At 37.9% G+C, this 20852-nt stretch overlaps 1 protein-coding gene across 1 annotated transcript in view; it reads left to right on the top strand.

Moving 5' to 3' along the window:
• Nucleotides 1-1326: 1326 nt before the first annotated feature.
• Nucleotides 1327-20852, top strand: part of LOC117421880 (uridine diphosphate glucose pyrophosphatase NUDT14-like) — a 34954-nt gene continuing 15428 nt past the window's right edge. Inside the window, exons 1-2 of the mRNA XM_034927244.2 lie at nt 1327-1495; nt 19140-19183. Coding sequence (XP_034783135.2) covers nt 1412-1495; nt 19140-19183 — 128 coding nt within the window. The 5' untranslated portion in view covers nt 1327-1411. The remainder of the gene's footprint in view (nt 1496-19139; nt 19184-20852) is intronic.

Genomic DNA, 20852 nt, shown 5'->3' with positions numbered 1-20852 from the left:
TTCAGGCTGACAAACTTTCATTTCAAGTGTACATTATGGATTTTAACATTGTTTTATATTTGTTCTAATGGGTGTGCAGAGCCCACAGTGCCCCGGGTGTCTAATGCTTATAAAGGAGCCGTGCATCTTAAAGGCAAAAGCAAATCCAAACTTTCTGCCTTTTCCTCTTCTGCATGATGCACCAACAACAAACACGTTTAGAGAATGAATTGCCAAATCTATTCACATAGGAGCGTGCTACCACATGGCGCTTCAAGTGCCTTTTTATTGCTTCCTGCCCTGAATCCTTCCTCCAGAGACATGTCTTACTGATAACTTCTTCATGTTCTGGATAAGGAAAACATCAGGTGCCAGCCCTTTGGATTAGGAGGCAAGGCCCAAGGAGAGCTCTCCTGTTTCCAATTAACACTTACTGTTCTTCTTCCAGTCTTTTGGATGTGTTCGTTTCATACTCACATCATCTGTCACCTCCTCTGTTCTGCTTTTTCAAGATTTCAGATTTCAGACCACACTAAATTATAATAAATATTGTAACTGACAACGTCACTCTTATCAGTGAGGTGGCCTTCTGTTTTTGAACGTACTTCCACAGTAAGAGTGTTTGTGTATGAAAGCTACAGTTCTTCTGTTTGCTGTTCAGATCCCCAGAATGTCTGCACCTCTAAAGTGATGTCATAGGTAAACAACTATTGTGAGTGGCAAATGCAAACTTCCAACTTTTTTTGTGTAGTACATCCCAATACACATCTGTAGACAATTCTCGACTGTAATACTCCAGTGTTTAAACCTTAATGAAAAAGAAGCAAGCACAATATTGATGTGTTATTTGTTTAATTTGTGTACTATGTATAATATTAAATATACCTTTATAACACATTATATATGTTAATTCTGAAGTGCAGTATGTAGAGATGTATTATTATTATTATTATTATTAGTATTATTATTATTATTATTATTATTATTATTAATAATAATAATAATAATAATAATAATAATAATAATAATAATAGCCAGCCTATTCATAATAATGTATTTATGTTGCTTAAATTTTATTAAACTGTATACCATCATGTACCCATATAAAGGAAACATACAGGATGGCATGTTTTCCTTGTACCAACAACTTTATAATAATTGTAAATGTGCTTTATTTATATCATACAGAACAAACCGTCAAAGGAAATATTTTGGGAACCAGATAAGAAAACGAGAAGGTGGTTTGCTTTAACAAAGCAAGTTCCAAATGCGCGAAGCAGATATTCTTTTACATCGGTGACTAATAGTATGGATAGACGGTTTGCGATTTCTATTTTGTCCCGTATGGTGACCCATAGATGCGCTCTCTTCCTGTATCCCTTTCACCAGCTGTTATTTGTCAGAAATACCGGTTAAGCACAAACCTTTACAAATGATGGATCAGATTAGTAACATCCAGGTTGTTCCTTGCAGCAGCTCCAATTACCTGAAACCGTTCAGGGTCCACTACAGCCAGGTGAGTCAATATAGCTCACTTGAAGTGAACCAGTCATTGTCCGTGATCATCTGTGTGAACCGAGCATCGTTATGAACCCAACCCCCGTTAATGCCTAATTAGAAACTACCCATGATTGCATTCATAATGATCAAAATGAATGTAACGTCGTTCATCTAAACCGTCACTGCTTATTTTAACACAGGCTCCCCCTTACTGTAACGTGACTCGCTGGCAGCAGGATGTCCGAATGCTGGTTCAAAGATAAATGTACACACAGCCTGCAGACTACAGTACATTTCGGGGCTACCAAACATATTTACACAATCTATATTGTATTGCAATGAAGCTGGGACTCAGCTATTTAAATCCAAACATTGGATTCCTTTGATTATATACATTCTAAAGATTCAACATACGGTACACTTTTTATTTATTTATTTATTTATTTATTTATTTATTAACAGTAAATTAAAGTGAGTCTTCTGACTTGCATATGGGTATTGAACCGATTAAGGAGGCATACAATTCTGAAAACAGAAAGTCACGTCGATTCATTTATATATCTAAAATTCCGAAATATGTGTGTGTGTGTATATATATATATATATATATATATATATATATATATATATATATATATATATATATATATATAATGTTGTTGTACACAGTAAATTGGTACCCCATATTCTTTTACAGCCTATTGTACAGCATTTATTCAGCATCCTTCTTCATCCAGGCTGTAAACCATTTCTGTGGCTGGATTGCTTTATTTTGTACCAAAAAATAGGGACAACTGAATCAAGTGCACTTAAAAAAACAACCAGATGCAGCACTTTAATTTTTGAGTTTTCTTAAAGATGGGATTGCTGCTTTACTGATGATCTCGTGATGCCTATATGCACACACTGCGTAAAGCTTGCAAATGGGGCTTTAGCTGAACAGGTTCTGGAGTTCAGCATGGGAGTAGATTAGAATAACAAACATGTAGCAGTGGTTTCTAAAAATCCTTCCTCATAAGTAAGCCTCGCAATTAGACTACAGGGAAATGCTTGCTTATAACATAGGAGCTAAACTCCTGTCTTGATTTCTCTAATGAGAACGACTGAGACTTAATTCACTATTAAATGTGTATTATAATTATTATTATTATTATTATTATTATTATTATTATTATTATACTAAGGCACACCTACAGTAAATTAATTCTGAGATATGTCACGTCTATTTAAAAAAAAAAAAAAAAACATGCCAAAGGTTATTCAAACCTATCAATCAATCAATCGCTAGTACAATATGTTAAATACTGTAATACCTAAGAAGTGCAAGCACATACTTTTATTGTTATAAATAGTTGTCAGAACAGTATTTGTTTTAGGTACTGCATTGATGACAACTGTGCACAAGAACATGCTTTACCAGTAAAGCTTGCTCCTCTTCATTTTCCTAAACAATGGTGGCATTAATTACAGTGTACATTCCTGACCCTTTCCTTCAGCTAGAATTGGAAGCATCACACTAGATAGGAAAGGAACAGTGTTGTCCATGTATAATTATAATTGATTTATACATATTTTTATGTATTTTAATAAATTTGTCAAAAAGTGTCAAAACTTCTACAAGGCACTATCAGTGGCATTCTGAAGCATTGCTACAGTACAAAATCAATCAACACATTGTATAATGTGTTATCAGTAGTCATTAAAACAAAAAAAAGTGCTGATACAGTAAATCCATTGGAAGGTCATTATGATTAACATAGAAGCGTGTCAGTTGTTTAAGGTTATTTACTATTGTTTTAGAATGCTTTAAATTATATATAGACACTTATTGCATAGCAGCTTTATTAGCCACAGTATATAGGTCACAAGCTGAGGTGTGTATTATTAAACTCATAGTAAAACCAGGAATGGATCAAACTGCTATGCAATATATTAATACCACATCTTATACAATGTCTCTTATAAGGTGCTGCTCCAGATAATAATTATATTCAATGCATTTTTCCCTTATACAGTATTTATTGTGTTAAAATGAATAACATATTTAGTAGTGCTGGGAAGAACACAGGATTTTCATGCTCGGATATTCACTCATAATTTTCAATATTCGTTCGTTTTCAGAAAGTAATAAAAGCCATTATATTGCTCAGAACGCAGGCAGGGGCAGGGGGGCGTGGCCCTGTGTGTGTGCCTTTATTTTACAGCAAGACGTTACACTATGTAACACGTTAAAGTAGAAAAATATCCCAGGAGTAAAGAATACGTTGTGTAGGACTGAATTAACTACAGAACAAAGGATGCCAAATAACTGTAGGACAGCTCCACATTAACACCATCACGGCTTGTGTAAGCCAGCATTATACTAAAACATTATCGTAGAATCTTTGGTACTGAAAGACTTCCAAAGTGGTGACATCTACCGCTGTTAACACTGCAGGCAGTGTTCCGTGATCAGTGTTGCAGCTGTGTCTAAGCGGTGTATTCACTTTCATCAGGGCAGAGAATCTGTTTGCAGTGATCCATGCCATGTCAGCCAGAAACACCTCTGGTGGAGGCACACAAAGCCATGTTGACTAAAGGAGCGAGTTCCGAATTACCCTGAAGTGCTGCTTCTAGCCTGCTTCAGAAGAAGAAAATCAAAAACCAAACAAAAAATAAACAGGTGTCCTTCACCTCCTGTCTAAGCAGTGCACCTGGTCTGACCAAATCAGCATGAGGTGTGAGAGGTGATGCACACTCCTCCCAACCTTAAAACTGATTCACTTTGTTTGGACCTTTTGAAAGTCAAAAGTTTGTAAAAATAATTCAGATTGAATTCGGTATGTTCATATTGAGAAGGCAGCACCTGCTTATGAACCAGTACATCAATTAATTACATGATCCGCCCTGGTGAACAAAAAAAGAAGACTTATCAGGCAATGCTCCCAGCACAAAGTTTGATGCCTTTATCCTTTCCTGCCGTGTGCCACATGGGATTAAAAGCAAACGTCTTTGGGCTTTGTAGATTTCATGGATGCCAAGCTATTTGTGACCTGGGAAAATGTCTTGCAGGCTGTGGCAGGGCAGAAGCCATGCACATGAAGAGTGTGTTTTGTGTGTCTATACGGTTAATAGTATTATGTAAAAATGTGGTTATTGTAAACATTGAATGAAGGACCTGACGCCACTGGAACACACCTACCTGCTGATTAGGATTCCACACCTGGCAATCACACACAGCAGGCAGGCTCTCCCAGGAGCGTCAGGTACTGAATTCATTAATTACAATAAATACATACTATTTGCATTAAACATTTACACAAAAAAAACCCCTTCTTCATGTGCAGGGCTCCTGCTCTGCCACGCAGGGAAACTTCACAATCCAGGCATGGATAGCAGCTTAGTCTGTTAGGCCTCTTGTGGAGCTACCTTCAGATATTGAGGGTTTGGTTACAAATGAGAAATGATCAAATAGGCCTAACTGTATTATAGAAATATACGTTTCTGAATGAGCTACAACAACTCCTGTCCCGACAGGTTAACTTCATTGTAAACCATCCTACAAATGCAAACAATCTTAAAGACAACAAACAGTTATTATGCATAGCCTAACTCAGTAAACGCTCTTAATGGTCTTTAAAGTTGATTGTTCACTAGCCAAATGAATTCCACTTACTATACTACTAGGTCCTGTTTTATATATGAATTGAAGGGCTGAGCAAAAAAAAAATGTGAATCATTGTTTGGAATTTTTAAATTGAACCACCTAGAGACTTAACTTCTGCCTTTGTGAACGTTTTACTTACACAAAGCCAGGTACTGTGTAAAGCTGCGTATTACCATTGCTTTGATAATTACTGTGTTGACTTTACTTAGTGAGACATTCACTGGTCTGTCTATCCAGAGGGCTTGACGTTTTTAGATGCTCACAAACGTAATTATGTATTTTTTTTTTTTACGCGTTTCACAGTACGTCAATTGCGGTTTTTTCAGCAGTTGCTTAAAGAAACGTGTCTGAATAGAAGTGTCATTTAAACAGTTATTGTCGGTAATTTGATGAATGGTACATATGAAATATAGGTTTTCCAGTTCAGAGCAGTGTTTGAAAAGAAAACATTACAGTACATGTTCAGTCTTTGTCTTTTCATCGGCCAAGGAATGCCCCAGTTGTAACTGAATGATAAAAGGCATTTGTGCATTTCTTCCACCTACACTCATTTTGAGGGCTTTGACGGGGGTGCGGCAAACATACTGTTTACTTACCTCTTCCATCAAAAATATGTTGGTGATTCGCCTCATACTGCATGCTATAAATCAAACTAATCAAATAAAAGTGGATTTACCTGGATTGTTCAAAGCTCTTAAAATCTCTATTTTCTTTATCTTTACCATTTTCTTTATATAAGTACACCCTGTAAGGGGTGCTTTCATGAATAGCCTAGGTTATACTGATATCTCAAAGACTGCAACCTGTCATGTGTGTTGAAGATGAAAACTGGATACAGTAAATGGCAGCTTTCTTAGTTTTTTTCCCCCCTTTTACATATGAAATCCGCTTTGTGACAAAACAAGGAAAACGGATGTTGGATATGTCTGTAAGGGTGCTGAGTGGTGCAGCGCGTCTTTGCACCTTTGTACCACAGGGGATGCTTTGTTTTTGTTCACAATGTGCCCTTTTGAAAGGCTACTAAATAGCACATGTTTGTTTCCCTGAAAGTAACTGAACCTGCATGTTTGTGGTCCGAAATGTCTGTGAATGTGCCGTGCAAAAGCAATCGAAATCAGTGTTTACAGTGCTGTACAAGTACTGATTGTGTTATTTAATCAAGAAACAGAAAACAGTCCAATTGCTCCTCTGTTGCCATAGGTGATAAAATGTACATAATTGTTTATTTCTGATAAGGTCATTGGTTAACACCATTGATCACAACAGCATCATTATACTGTAGCTTGCTAAAGTTGTTATTTGTTAAAGTAATAACTATTGTGCTTTACCTCTGATTTTAAAGGGTACAAAACACCTAGTATATGTAGTTAAAGTCGTAACAAGCAGTAGATGGTAGAAAATGTGATAGGATTTTTAGAAATAGTTCTAATAACTGAGAAACATCAAAATCGTCAAGTTGTTTGAAATATAACAGTACATCTAGGTCATTATTTATCACCATTTCGTTCTTCCCATCCACTAAATAGGACGATTAGTATATACTAGACAGTAAGTTTACATCCGTCCTCTCCTACAGTATGTGGTGTTACTTCTGCAACTAAAAATAGTTTGCATTTGTTACACAGCTAATCATCAAAGTGAATCCCCACGATTCATGGATCAAGACATAATTAATGAGTTGATTCGTGAGACGAGCTTGCCGCGGCCAAATCCTTTAAATTTCTCATGTGAAGCAGCCGCCATTCAGAGCTTGTGCTGGAGCAGCTGGGAAGGACATGGGCCGATGCTCCAGTTGACAGGCTGCTGGATTAGATGCAATATCAAAGGCAAGGGGGGAGATTAGGGGTAAGCAAGCAACTGACAGCAGTTTGCAGCAGGGGAGAACAGATGAGAAACAATGGGAGCTGAGAACTTAGAGGGGGATCAGAGGTGAGGAGGCCATGGGAAAAGTGTGGCAGCAATCACTGAAGCACCAGGTTGTCGAGCCTCATGAATAGGACAGGAAATGGGATTTGCTGGGACAGATGTGATGAGAGGTGATGAATACATTAGAGGCGAAAGAGCAAGATGTTCACAAAGGTGGGCAGAATGTGCTTCCCATGAAACTTTGATTTACAAAGTCAATAGCTTGCTCGGAGGGGACAGGAATCCTGTGTGAAAAGGTTTTTTTTTTTTTTCTTGTAGCATGTGGCACGTGGTAGAATGGAGTGGGTGGCCATCATTCGATTTTCCTCTGTATTTCTTTTAGGGGAGATAATGCTGACATATAGCCTAATGCACATGAAATTATTCTTTTTGCAAATCTATCAACGACTAAAGGCTGAATGGCTCAGCTAGATTTAATACCACAAGTGCAATAGACAGGTGGTCAACGCATTTCAAAAAAGGGATAAGCTGCCCCGGATTCCTTGGTTCAGTTGTGTGTTGACCCTTGGCATCGGAAGGTCGTGACTTTGAAGCTCATCTCTTGTCTGTCGGTCCAGGCTTATTGGAGGCACTGAAGGTTACTGGGTGTGATCTGTACCAGCAGGGGGTCTCCCCTTCTCAAGCATAGGGTAATAGATGCAACCCTTCGTGACCAAGAGAGAAATACAGAGTTCAGCAGCGATTCTGCACCACAAAGACGACTAGTGGCTGCAGATTAGGACCTGGCAGTGGCAGCCAATGGCTGCCTGTAGTAGTAGAGCATTCTGTAGCAACTCAATTGCAGCCACACCCAGTGGGTGTGAAGCAAGGATTTCCCAGAAGGGATACAGAAGGATTTACAGGATTAGGAAAATACATAATTCAGAAAACAATAATGAACCATCCTTAAAAAAATGAATATCCATAATGATATAGGCCACCCAGATTCTGAATAAATATTTTTTTGCATCTACACATTTTTTTTAGATTTGCTTATCCCCGTGAGACAGCACAAAGAATGTTTAATATTTTCCAAATGCTTCTAAAGCGGCTCTTCTTTTTTTCTCTCAGTGAATTCACAATTGATTGTTGTCCATGCGTGTCCTATATCTATATGTCATTTCCCTGTAGTCTTGTGAATTATGGAGAATGTTTCAACAATGCATTTTCTAACGCTCATAAATCATTTATATCATCGGTAATGAGTTAGTTAAATGTTTGTTTCTAAAACTGTTTTCAAGTGTGTCATAGTTCTTAAAATTCCACACAATAGATTTTTTAAGTATTTATTAAATATTGATTTGGTAGAAAAATGCTCAATAAATAATGGGACATAGATATAGGCACCGCACCGACAACATCTCATTCTAAACTAATTCAGGTCTTTAAAAGGCCAAAGGCCACTGTTAATAGGTTTATAGTTAAACCAGAATTTGTATTTCTTAATAATAACTACTTGTATCACAATAATGGAGCTTAAGCAGCTGTGCTGTATAAATGTACAGGCTAAACTTATACTTCCATTCATACATTAACTTGCAAGTCTGTTTACAGAGTTGTTGGGTAGAGTTGTACTCTGCCCTAGCCTAATGGCCTGAAGATAATAGGAGTGTGGGACAGTTGAGGAAATTAGCTGAAGGACAGAAGTTTGTGAGCTGGAAAAAGTGCTACATTAGTGTCTCCCAGCATTCTGATTTACTGTAGGGGGGTGGGGCTGGGGAGGAGAGGATCCCCGGGAAACGAGGATCTCCTTGGACCAGTATAGAAAAACAAAAAAAGTATTAGCAAACAGGCTTTCGTCAGTGCCCTACATTGTCCTTTTTACCATGTTCTTTCACAAAGCATTGGAACAAAACAAAACTAGTAATCTTTCCAGAGAAAGGTGTAGTAGTTGTTTCCACAAGATCACCCTTATCTCCCAGTTCTGCAGGCTGAGAAATCGGATTATATTTTTGGCATGTCATAATATTTTTGATTGTTGAGTGATCTATAAACCTGATACTGAAGGATGATTGAAGATAGATAGAAAATAAGCAGTGGTGACAGGACAAGCCCAGGGTGTTCTAATGCACTGTGTAGCTTTTTTTCGTGGGTCACCAGTAAAGTTTTTTTTATGTACACCTACAGAAATTAAGTCCTTTTATAGCCAGATGGTCTTTTGAAAGACAAGTACAGTTTGGGATTGTCTGTATTAAAAGATAAAAGTACAAATTCGTACCAATCTGCTGCATCATTTGGTCAAATACATACAGACATTATGCTCTATAATCATTTTAGTTATATTCTTTATTGCAAGTGTTGTGTTTTTGCAGGCATTCTAAATGTCACTGCTGGCTGTATACTGATTATACTGAACAATGAAGAGCACTTTCCTAGCTAGTTACTTGTACTCACAGACTGATTTAAAGTCTTAGGTCTTTAAGTTAAAGATAGATGTCCTCCCAACGCAAATCAAAGGCCTTCAGTTTGTAGTCAAAGACATGGAAGGATGTGAGCTAGCATCAATTTCCTGCTCTATTTCAAGTTCATGGTCTAATTTAACACACGGTGGAAGGAAATGTACTAAACCCTCCATCCTTAGGAACTGATGCGTAGCTGGTCATCCACTGCGGATATTTAATACGGATGTTAGGGGGAAACCATGATTTAAATGTAGAAAAAGTCTAAAACCTCCATTAGATGAGAATAATGTTTAATATAATGTCAGCATTATCCCATAACCTAAAATGGACAACGTTGTCCGTGCTTCGGTAGTCCCATTCCACTTGTGCAGTTTTTTATTGTGGTCATTGATGTATGAGAATGCAGACCTCAGTTGACAGCTGTCCATGCAGCTGCATGTGCTTCTCCATGACCACCACATGTTGTGTTATGGAGACCAGGGCCTAACAAGGGATGAGGAGATAGCTGCCTTTCTTTTGTGTTTTCATTCGAGGATCCTCTTACATATTTCCATTAAGAGACGTCATCTTGTGCAGTTTGGGCAAGAGGACTGCAAAACAAAGCTGCTCAAACTGTGCAAAATGATTTCTTGTATAATAAGGGACACCCTACCTACACACACACAATATACTAACTTCTTATAAACAAGACAAACAAAGACTGTACTCATGATACATTACAAAAATAAAACAAATAGAACTATATGCCATATGTTTTATGCACAAGGTGATATCTGGGAATTTTGACAAATACCTGACAGTAATTTGTAAATTTTTCATCCATTTTTCATAAAACTGAATAAATTCTGCATTTTTTTTTTTTTTGTAATTGCTGACAATTGACGTGCTGTCTAAGAGATTTTCTTTTCCATTTTTTCTATTTCTGCTATCTTGTTGTGCAGTCTGAAGGTTTTTTTTTTATTATTATTTAAAAGTTTGAAATATATCTGGACACTGTTATGATAAAGCTTATGTTATATGCAGTGAAGTTTATATCTGTGCAGGAATTTGGAGACAGAAAACAAAATAAACCTTTCTGTAACCTCAGCCGTATTTTTCTATTGCGTTATTTAATGTGTAACTGAAACGCACAACAGAAGTATAAATCCACAGTGAACTGCAAGAGTTCATCCGAAAACGGTATTGATGCATGAAATGTATAGTCTTTTTGTTCTGAGAGCTTGCAATTAAACAGAAAGCATGAACATATTTTATTCATAAAAAGGGCATATGAAAATACCTTCTGTAAAGTATGTACATCGAAACGAGTGTGCATTATCTTTGTATTAACCAATCAATATATTAAATATTGCTTACTGGGCATTAATAACTGATTGTAAATGACAGCATGACAGAGAATGTATTTTCACAGCTGCTTACCATGTCTGTTAAAGTGTGAAGCAGATACTAGATGATAATTAGACTTTAAGCACCTCAGAACAGGGTTGGTTTTTTTTTTGAGGTCTTTATTGCACTTTAGGCTCAGGAGCACATTTACTTCAATGTCCTGCTCTTTGTAATCTGTATACTAATCTGTATATGCAGTGTTTCTCAATGTCCCAGCAGGCTATTCACTTTGACCCAGCAAGTGGCCTTGCTAATGAGAGCCCCGACCATCTGTGGTCACTCCTAGAGATGAGTTCAAGCTACCATTAAATTGAAACCTCTAGGGGAGAAACAGGAGGAGAGGTGATTCTTAAAGAACATACCATTCAAAATCACTGCCTTTGTTATTAAAATTATGTAATCGAATAAAATAACCAGAGCGATCTGCATTGCCTCTTTCCTTTTTCAATGCAGGGAAATGCAGGTCTATTATATGTTGTTATCAGCGACTGATCATTTCAGTAGAAATAGAACAATGGGTAAAAACTCTTGAGAAACTCACTTAGATGGAAAATGTATCTCAGTGTTTTAATTTTTTTATTGATAAAAGTAGTAAGAACAGGAACAGAATATTGCATTTTTAATTTGAATAAAATTGCATCATTTATACAGAAGAAAATGCATTAGTTTGTGAAATTGTGTAATCAGAATGGCCCTGTGAGAGGACAGCTGAGAGTGGTGACGTCAGGCCAGTAACAGATACTACACACAGGCATAGCAAAGTGTAGTAAGCCATTGTGAAAGCATGGTAAAGACATGTATGACTAACCATGCTAAAACATGCCTAATGCATTGCAGAAGCACGATCATTTGCCAGGGTAAACTTGTATATTATATGAGTTGAGAGTGACACGCTCAGTACTGACAAAAGGCCATTTACTTTGAAGATGTTTGGTATAGTTCTGTAATGTTGTTGTAAAAAAAAGTTGTATTGCATTGTGAACTGCTCTGCTGTCTGTATGTTTGTCCTATTGTGTCCCAGGTCCCAGGTTTATGTAATGGAGATACTTTGAGTATGAGTTATTTCCCCAAGGACTGTATCCCTATCTTGAGATGGGAAAGTGAAGATTCAGGGAAGACATTTATCTGGATTGTTTTCCCTTTTGCTCCACTAACAAGGGCTGTGGGATCTTCTTCAGTCCACTGGGACCCCAGTTTCACAAATCACAGACCGATAAAGTTCAGGGATTGATTAATGATGCATTTCCAGGTTATTCTGAGGTAGGATGACCATGAAGAAACTGATCGGCCCGAGCTTTTTAAAGACTGCTTCAGAACTCCAAATCATACAGTTACATTAGCATTGCTTGAGAAACCAAGATCACTGCGCCAGCATTTAGTGGTAATGATATGTTTATGTGTTATTTCAAAACAGTAATGATGAAAAGCCTTTCAAACTCCTTAAAGGATGAATAACCCATGATTTAAAACATACTTAATAGTGTGAACAGCCTCATGAGTGGCCACCTTTTCTTTGAGTTGAAAATCGAATGATTTTTTTAATTGTTTCATTTTAATTTTTGTTTTTTAAAAACACATTTACTGTTACCTCCTGGTGTCTGTGCACTTCCTGTGCTGAAGGTAACATAGCCCGTCTTCAGAGTGTTTGTATTCAAGTCAGAGTATAAAAACAAGCCAAGAACTACAATAATGTTGCTGGTAGGAAAATGTATTGAACAGGTTTAACTTTATTAATGCATTTACTATAGTTTACACTGGTTTGCCATGTTTATTAATATGCTTTACCATACCTCGCTGGTCTTTATAATGCTCACCAAGGCTTTGCCATGCTTTTACTATGGTAAACTAGTATAAGGGGAAGGACAGTTTATAGTTTAGTTGAGACTTGTTTGAATTGTATAGCTTCATTTTCTAAAGTAAATTTCAATCATTTCTTTTTTCAAACTGAAAGAAATACTTGGGTTTAGTGGTACATACAGTATTTTATTTTATTTTTTACTGTATCCACACGCTAGTAGTCTAAATGATCCTGTCTTTCTCATAGTAACAGTTGTGGTCAACAACAAGCCTGCTGTAGATTTCCTCTGTTGTTCCTGGCATCCACTTCCAACACTTTCACATGCCAGTTAAGTGTTTTTCCGAAACCACCTACCTCAAATGCTGTTCATTGCACTGAACAAGGCCATGCATGTTACAGTTAAGCAATACGATTATGCGAAGAAATCGCCACCCTCAGAAAATAACATGTGGGTAATGCATATAAAAATGATGCATTCATTCTGTGCAGAGCACAGTAGATCTCTTTCAGTTTTTGATCTCATTCAGCCTCATTGATGAATCACGGGTTTAGCGAGCCCTTCACGGAAAGGTTGGGGTGTGTTGTCCCTGAAGCAAAGTTTTAGAAAGACCATTGTAGGTGTTTCATTTCTTTACCAAGCAGCGCAGCCTATTAGTTTTGATATCCTTTCAGTCAACTGCTGACAGTTCCACAAAGCAGCTCTCATTGACAGCTTTTGCTGACTCTGCTGTTACTAAACTGCAGATAATTTTTTTTTTTCTTTCGCTTACAGCAATCTCATACCTGGAAAGGTTAAATAAATCTGTGCTTTTCTTTGGAACAGTACAGAGAAGTGCTTTTGAGCACATTTCTTGCTGACGTAGGGGGAGTGAAGTTTCTAAGGGGGAAGGAAAAAGAACAAAAGTGCAAATAGTTTATTTTTTTTTTTTTTCTCAAGTAAAGTACTAACCCACTATTCCAATTCCCAGCCCACCCCCCAAACTTGCACGCATGCACACCAATCAATGACACTCTCCACCAAGGAGTGCGGTGCAAGGCTTTCTTATCACACTTCAAGCCTTCATTACAGTAGCGTTCCCTTCAAAGTTGCTGTCAATTAAATTAAGAAATTAAGAAATATCGAGACGGGAAACAGCCCTCTTTTTTGTGAATGTTTTTACCTGTGTACGTTTTCATGGTTCTCTCTGGATACAAACCGCGTGTTTTAATTTTATTTGAAGTATGGCATTAACCCCTTGTTGCTCTGGAAAGGTTAGCTATGTGTATGTAGAATAAAAAACTGATTTGGCAGGGGTATACGAAATAAACTTGTTTAAAACAAATAATAATAATAATAATAATAATAATGCTGATTGAAGAAATCCCCTTTAGGCCACTGTCTGCAGGCATGTAGGAGCTGGTTAAAGTCATCTTTATTCCATACAGACACTTACTTTGATACGGAGGCTGCCAAACAGCGTAATTGGTTTTAGTATTTCTTCACAGTTGTGTGCTCATTCATGTTTGCTTTACCACCTCCTTACAGTTGAGAGGGGACCTTTGAACACATAGTACACAGATAAGACCTTCAAGATTGCAGTTTCTACACAGCTTCCCTCCAAAGCAACCAATATTTTGAGCTAAAAACAGACACGCTAGCTCTCTTGCAGATATAACCAAAGGCAAACATGACCCAAGGTCTTTATAACAAACTCAGACAATCGTTGTACAGTTTCAGTTTACAGAGCAGAGCAGATAGATAATTTACAAACACCACAACAATACTATCATAGCCCTGGTATTTTATAGAGATATATACTGTAGCAGTGAAAGAATGGCAGCGCTATTCAGGTAAGCTAAACTATTGACTCCTAGGGAAATCACTGGAGGAGAATGCAGCCATAATGAAATTACTGCCGCAAACATTTTATAGACTTGAATTCTCTTTGTAGCATAACTGAGTTTCCTTTTGTATTTTATAAAGTGTTCATAAAGGATTTCTGTGTGTTTAACAGCAATACACTTCCTTGCACACTAATGCTTTATGATTACAGCCCATTGTGTCCACAAGTAGAATTCGAGAGTAAACTGCATCTTAAAAAAAAAAAAAAAAAGATTTGTAAAGTTGAGTTGCCATCCAACTAGTTTACTACGTCTGTGCCCAGTTAAACACTATTGTGCACGGCAAACCATCATACATCAATACTGTAATAACAACCCTGTTCTTTGTGGTTACAACAGATCAAATGCATGCAAGGTCATGAAGTGATGAAATGCAGTCACAGGCTTTTTAAAGGTAAAGCTTTTGTTATGTTGAGACGAAGGCTTCGTTTTTAATTAACATAGCTGAAAAACAAAGTTACGCACTGAATTCATGGAAGCTTTTAAATGCACTCACCTGGAAACCAAAGCCACTATATGTATTCCATTTAAAATGTTAAATTGATTGAGAAAAATGTTGTATTTAACAGACCACAGATTTCATTGTACTGTACCTGCAAATGTTGAAATGTATTTTTAGGCTATCTATTAAAGCAAATACAGGTTTGCTGACTTGTGTCAAGTGTAGGAGTGGCACCATGAAGAAACTGCACAGTGTGGTCAGTTTACAGTAAACTGTATATCAACTAGTTTCAGTACATAACTAGTTTCTCGTGTGTGTGTTTACCATGTTATACTATATGATGTACAGGTCTTTATTAAGTAAATCAAAGATTTTGAAATGTTTTAGCAGGTAAATTATTAATTTAGGCAGTTACTGAAATTACTGGCATTTCTACAATAGTTGAGTAGCTGTTTTGTATTTTGTTCAAGGTGGTCAAACTGTACATATTTGTGAAGATAGTGTTAAAACTGTAACTATGCTTTTTTCCACCCCAAGATAGAGAAAAAAAAGTTTTGTCAGTTCAAATTGATTGGCTTCAATTAGTTTAATGATAGAAGGATATGTTAACAATGAAAATGTTGCATTTTATTGGACATTTTGAGAGCCTGGTTTCTGCCAGAGGAGAGTGATGTGTGTGAGCAGGACCCAGGCTTTGAAGTTAATCACGGCTGACGCAGTGCTCAGGAAGTTTGAGTTAAGAAGAGCTGTTGAAGGCACAAAGGATAAAACAGCAGAGGTAACCTAAGAAAGTAGAGGTCATGTCTCCAGTGAGCGCGGGTGCTTGAGGAAAAAGAAAAACTGAACCATGATGTGCAAAAGCCTTGGTCATTTCCCTTGTGTGCCACTTCAAATTCCTTCTATTGACGTGAGAATTCTGTTCCAATCGCAGAACACTTAGAATGTTGGCGCGTCCGCCATGTGAGGAGAAAAAAAAAAGCAGGGATTTCTCATCCGCCATTTCTTTCGGTTTTCCTACATCAGTGAAAGTACTTCAAAAGTCCACACTTTTAAGGGTTCCCGAGTGGCACATCCAGTAAAAGCACTTGAGTAGAGTGCAGGATGTGCTCTATAGTCTGGACGTCGCAAGTTCGAGTCCAGGCTATTCCTTTGCTGACCGAGGACGGGAGCTCCCAGGGGGCGGCGCTCAATTGCCCGAGCACCGCCCAGGGGGAGGGAGGGTTAGGTCGGCCAGGGTATCCTTGGCTCACCGCGCACCAGCGACCGCTGTAGTCTGGCCGGCGCCTGCGGGCTTGCCTGTAAGCTGCCCGAGAGCTGCGTTGTCCTCCGACGCTGTAGCTATTGGGTGGCTGCATGGTGAGTCTGCAGTGTGAAAAAAAGCGGTCGGCTGATGGCACACGCTTCGGAGCTGAGCATAATAAAATAATTGGCCATTCCAAATTGGGAGAAAATAATACAAATAATTGGCAATGACTAAATTTATATATAAAAAAAAAAGTCCACACTTTTGAGAAAACATACCTTTGCCATTTCTGACAGACTGTGATTGTAACAGGATATAACAGGTTCCTGCTATTATGAAGCGCTGTTATCCTGCTCAGTGGTGTTTTGATAGCTAGACACATACAACTCCCATAGCTGCTGTTTAAATTACTTACAAGATGACATGATGTTTCTGCACTGATGGATATTTACCTTCTCTGCTAGCACACAGTGTACTGTACAGTATGGGCCTCTCAATTGAGTGAAATGCTATTGATCGATGGGGCTGTTCTCGGAGGTATCCTGACACTTTTTCAGTGGCACTATTAAATAAATGTATAAATTATGATGTCAGCTCAAAGCATGTACTTTATATATTTGGGTGTAGCTTTATAACTGTAGTTGAATGCTTGAATCCTAGTTGGAAATTGATTTTAATACATTTACATTAATATGTTGATTTTTAGGGCTGGTACAAGTATGTCTCATGTCTTATGCAGAAGAGCGTTGGCTACTTCTATTGTTGCTATTGAAAGCCTGATAAGAACATGAGAAAGTTTACAAACGAGAGGAGGCCATTCGGCCCATCTTGTTCATCAAGCTGTGTAAATTGATAAGCTACGCAGAAGCATCATGTGGAGAGACATGGTGTAACAGGCTGCAGACACAAAGGTAACGAGCTGTCACTCTTACATTTCATCATTTATCTGGAGAACCACTTCTCCAGTTCTCAAGACCCTTTGTATTCTCTTTTTCCTTTTTAAATACAAGTTGTTATTTGCGATTGTGCTTGCATTAAAACAGTGTGGCTCAGCCTGAGGGGGCAATCGCTGCTTGGCGGTGGAGGGGGGGATGAACACGCTTGTTGACCCTCTCTCAGTAGGTCCCTAACTACTATAGAGACCGTTGGCAACTGTTTACAGTACAATTAATAATTACCAACTCTAGTGTTAGTCACAAAACAAACAGAACAAACCCCAGCTAAAGAAAACCTGGATTAATCTTACCTTAGATTACATTTCATGTAGTCGCAAAGAACAGACTGCCACTCAGAATCAGATCTTATTTTTTGTATTTCAACAAAATAGTGTGCTGGAATGCTGTGTGTGTTTGCTTAAATATTTATCTAAGCAGGTGCAGATAGGCTGTACTGTTTGTTGGTAATTATTGCGTTATTGTCTTTAGATAAGTGAGTGATCAGGTAAAATTTTTACAGTAAATGCAAATAAAGAAAATGTATCCACACATGTTAGTTCTTGTGCTTACAGAACAGGCATATTCTAAGACTGTGTAATACACACAGGCAGACTCATTCTGTAGAGTGAGAGATATTGATAAGGCAGTGGGTGGTTCAGATGTAATGTTGCAAATGTGCCTCTATTACTCATTGTAGAATCAGTCTACAGTAATTTGAAAGAAAAAATTACATTTAAAGTACTGCTTCTTTAAAATCTTTATTACCATTATAACTGTTCCCCTGTAATTGTGCTGATAAGCTGTTTTTTAACTACACAGCTGTACATGAATTGCTGCATCCTGGTACCTTTTCTGTATTGCAGGTGACATGGTGTGGTTGCAGCTAGTTTGAATTACAACACAAGGAGGGATTATTTAGCAGTTCACGATTATTTAACTGCTCATCTATAGCGGTGTCTGTAGGGGACCTGTTATAATATTACTAGTGCAAATAAGAGGCGCGGTATGGATTGTAACACACCTTTGTAAGCACACCTTTACAATGTACTGCATGTCTGACGAGTGGCCCGATCCTTATAGTAGATGTATGTATTACCTCAGCAATTCAACATTAACAATGCAAAGGAAGCATTAGGTGAAAGTTCAAGAAAAGCCCTTCTGGTAATGTCACAATGCAAATTACCTTTACATGTTTAAACAAAACACTTGCATTTTTGTGTGGGAATAAATATTACAAAAACATATTCTGTTGCCTTCTGGGCTAACTTCTCAGTGTTTTCTAAAACCTCAAACCTAAAACACCCTACTCTTTCCTTTGCCCTTTTGAAGCTGTGGTGATCTGTTTAAATATGCACTAAATGGTTATGTGGGTTTAAAAATGCAGAAGAAAAATGTGCACTTCACTATGTGGTGAAATTCGTGCCTTTGATTAGACTTGTCGGATGCGAAATATTTCGGAAGTGCAGATCCCCCGAGGCAGGGAGTTGCAGCAGGTGATGCCTCAGGCAAGTTGTGACTCATTTGCAAAGAGTCCCAGGAGATACGTGTAATTGAGTAGCGGCCTGCTTTGAGACTGTGTCCTAATGTGCTGTGCAGGAACAGGAAACCTCTTGACAACATCCTAATTGTATTCATGTCCAGATATGGCCCTAATCAGCTCTGACGAGTTCTACACAAAACGTATCATATCCTGTCCTCCCCATTTGAAAAGAAGAACATGAATAATAGATTTTCAAGCTGTATAAAATATATGTGAAATGCACTGTAGGTGCATCATATGTATTGTAAAGCTATACATTTAAATACATGACCCATATACTGAATACCATGTACTACAAATATATTACAAATATATGTTTGTTCCCATGTGGGCTGAAACTGAAAAGTTTAAAATGAGACAAAGATTGTGGATAAATAATACCATAATCAAGCATAACACTGATGTCATTTATGTCACCACTAAACAGCTAACAATCAACACCCTTCCACTCATTAAACTAAAATACTTTCTTTTGTTTACAGAACGGAACCAAGAAGTCCTGGGATTTTATGAGAACACATGACAGGTAAGAACAGGTGAATGGAGTTGCTGTTGTCCCCTTTCTGATCAGCATTGCTGTGTTGTGCAGTGTGATGCAATAGGTTGAGTTGAAGCACTGTATACAGTAAACATTTATAGGTGGTAGTCATTATATTTAGTATTAATATCCAGCCTAGCTAGCTTTATTGTTAGATAATTGATCACAAGTACAGCTGACATCCTTACTCAAAGGCAGTTGTCTAGCAGGAAATGGCAACTCAGGGATGGAAATAAGACTCCTATTGCATAGCAGTGTCATCCATTCTAGGTTTTATTAAGAGCTGGATTACCCAGAGTGCATAGGTAACTCATTGTGTGACCCTGAGCAAGTCACTTAACCTCCTTGTGCCCCGTCTTTCTGGTGAGACGTAGTTGTAAGTGACTCTGCAGCTGATGCATAGTTCACACACCCTACTCTCTGTAAGTCGCCTTGGATAAAGGCGTCTGCTGAATAAACAAATAATAATAATAATAATAATAATAATAATAATAGTAACTAGCTCAGGTGTGTCTTATTAAACTCACTGTAAAACCGGGAATGGATTAAACTGATATGCAATGGGACTCATGACTATCTCTGCAGCTGTGGAGGGTATTAATACTATATGACAGACAGACCTGCAGTTACAGTTCCAGGACTCTAAAGCCCTGTTTTCTTAGAGCCATCTAACCCAAATGGCTTGCATGATCAATGAGGTTTATAATTTAAAAAAAAACAAAAAACCTTAACACACAATATCAATAGGGAAGTGGCTGCAGTTATTGTCAGTCAGGTTCAGTAAACTTGAAACTCTATTCATATTTTTGCATGCAGTATTAGATTGTAACTGCAGCTTCAGTATATACTGCTTGTTATTGACTGGGTGGTACACTAAATCTTTCCACAAGGTGTATTTAAGACTGGCTCTGAAGGAGCAATGCAATATCAAGGCGTTTTCCTGTTCAGGGTGTACCCCATGCTTTCTCAATACCAAGAGGGACTCTAGTTCTTGCTCAGGAGGCACTGGAAAAAAAGAAATATATACAGTTAAAATAAACAGGTTTTCTTAAAAAAATAAATAAATAAATAAATCTAATTTGGCAAAAAGACCTTGATAAATCGGACTCCGTGCGTTTAATTTTGGTGATCAGAACTTAACCTTTAACCCTCGTCGACATTTTTTGTCATCACCAGTTAGCAACCTGAAAGAACAACTCTTGACATCCTGTCAGTACAGCCTCAGATTATTATAGTAGACTTTGATGGCTGAACAAAAAGAAGCCCACACAGGTTTGGCCTGCAACGGCCTTTGCTGTTGAGCAACTGTACGCAGCTGTAGATTCTGAAGGGAAAGCCCTTCTTCTTAGTGCTGTCTTCTCCAGGCTCGCAGCATTTCAAGCGCCATTTCTGAGAAACCGGTCTAAGAAACCATTGAAAAAAACCTTGCCTGTGCTGTATCTGCTATTCACATGAAAACGATCTGGACCGTTCTGGCTCACATTTCCCTTTTACCTGCATTTTCTTTCTGCCTGTCCCCCCCTCCCCCTCCCCCCCCCCTCTCTCTCTCTTAGCTCCCATGCTGCTTCACATAGACAAGGGGTGAGGGAAATAAAACTGGACTCCTTTTCTGTTTGTCTGCTGAACCATGGTGCACAACTGCTATTAACAATGGCTT

The sequence above is a fragment of the Acipenser ruthenus genome, chromosome 15 (genome assembly GCF_902713425.1).
Source record: "Acipenser ruthenus chromosome 15, fAciRut3.2 maternal haplotype, whole genome shotgun sequence".
Classification (NCBI taxonomy): Eukaryota; Metazoa; Chordata; class Actinopteri; order Acipenseriformes; family Acipenseridae; genus Acipenser; species Acipenser ruthenus.
Note: the sequence above shows the minus strand (reverse complement) of the source record. Positions and strands in the feature narration are given on the sequence as shown.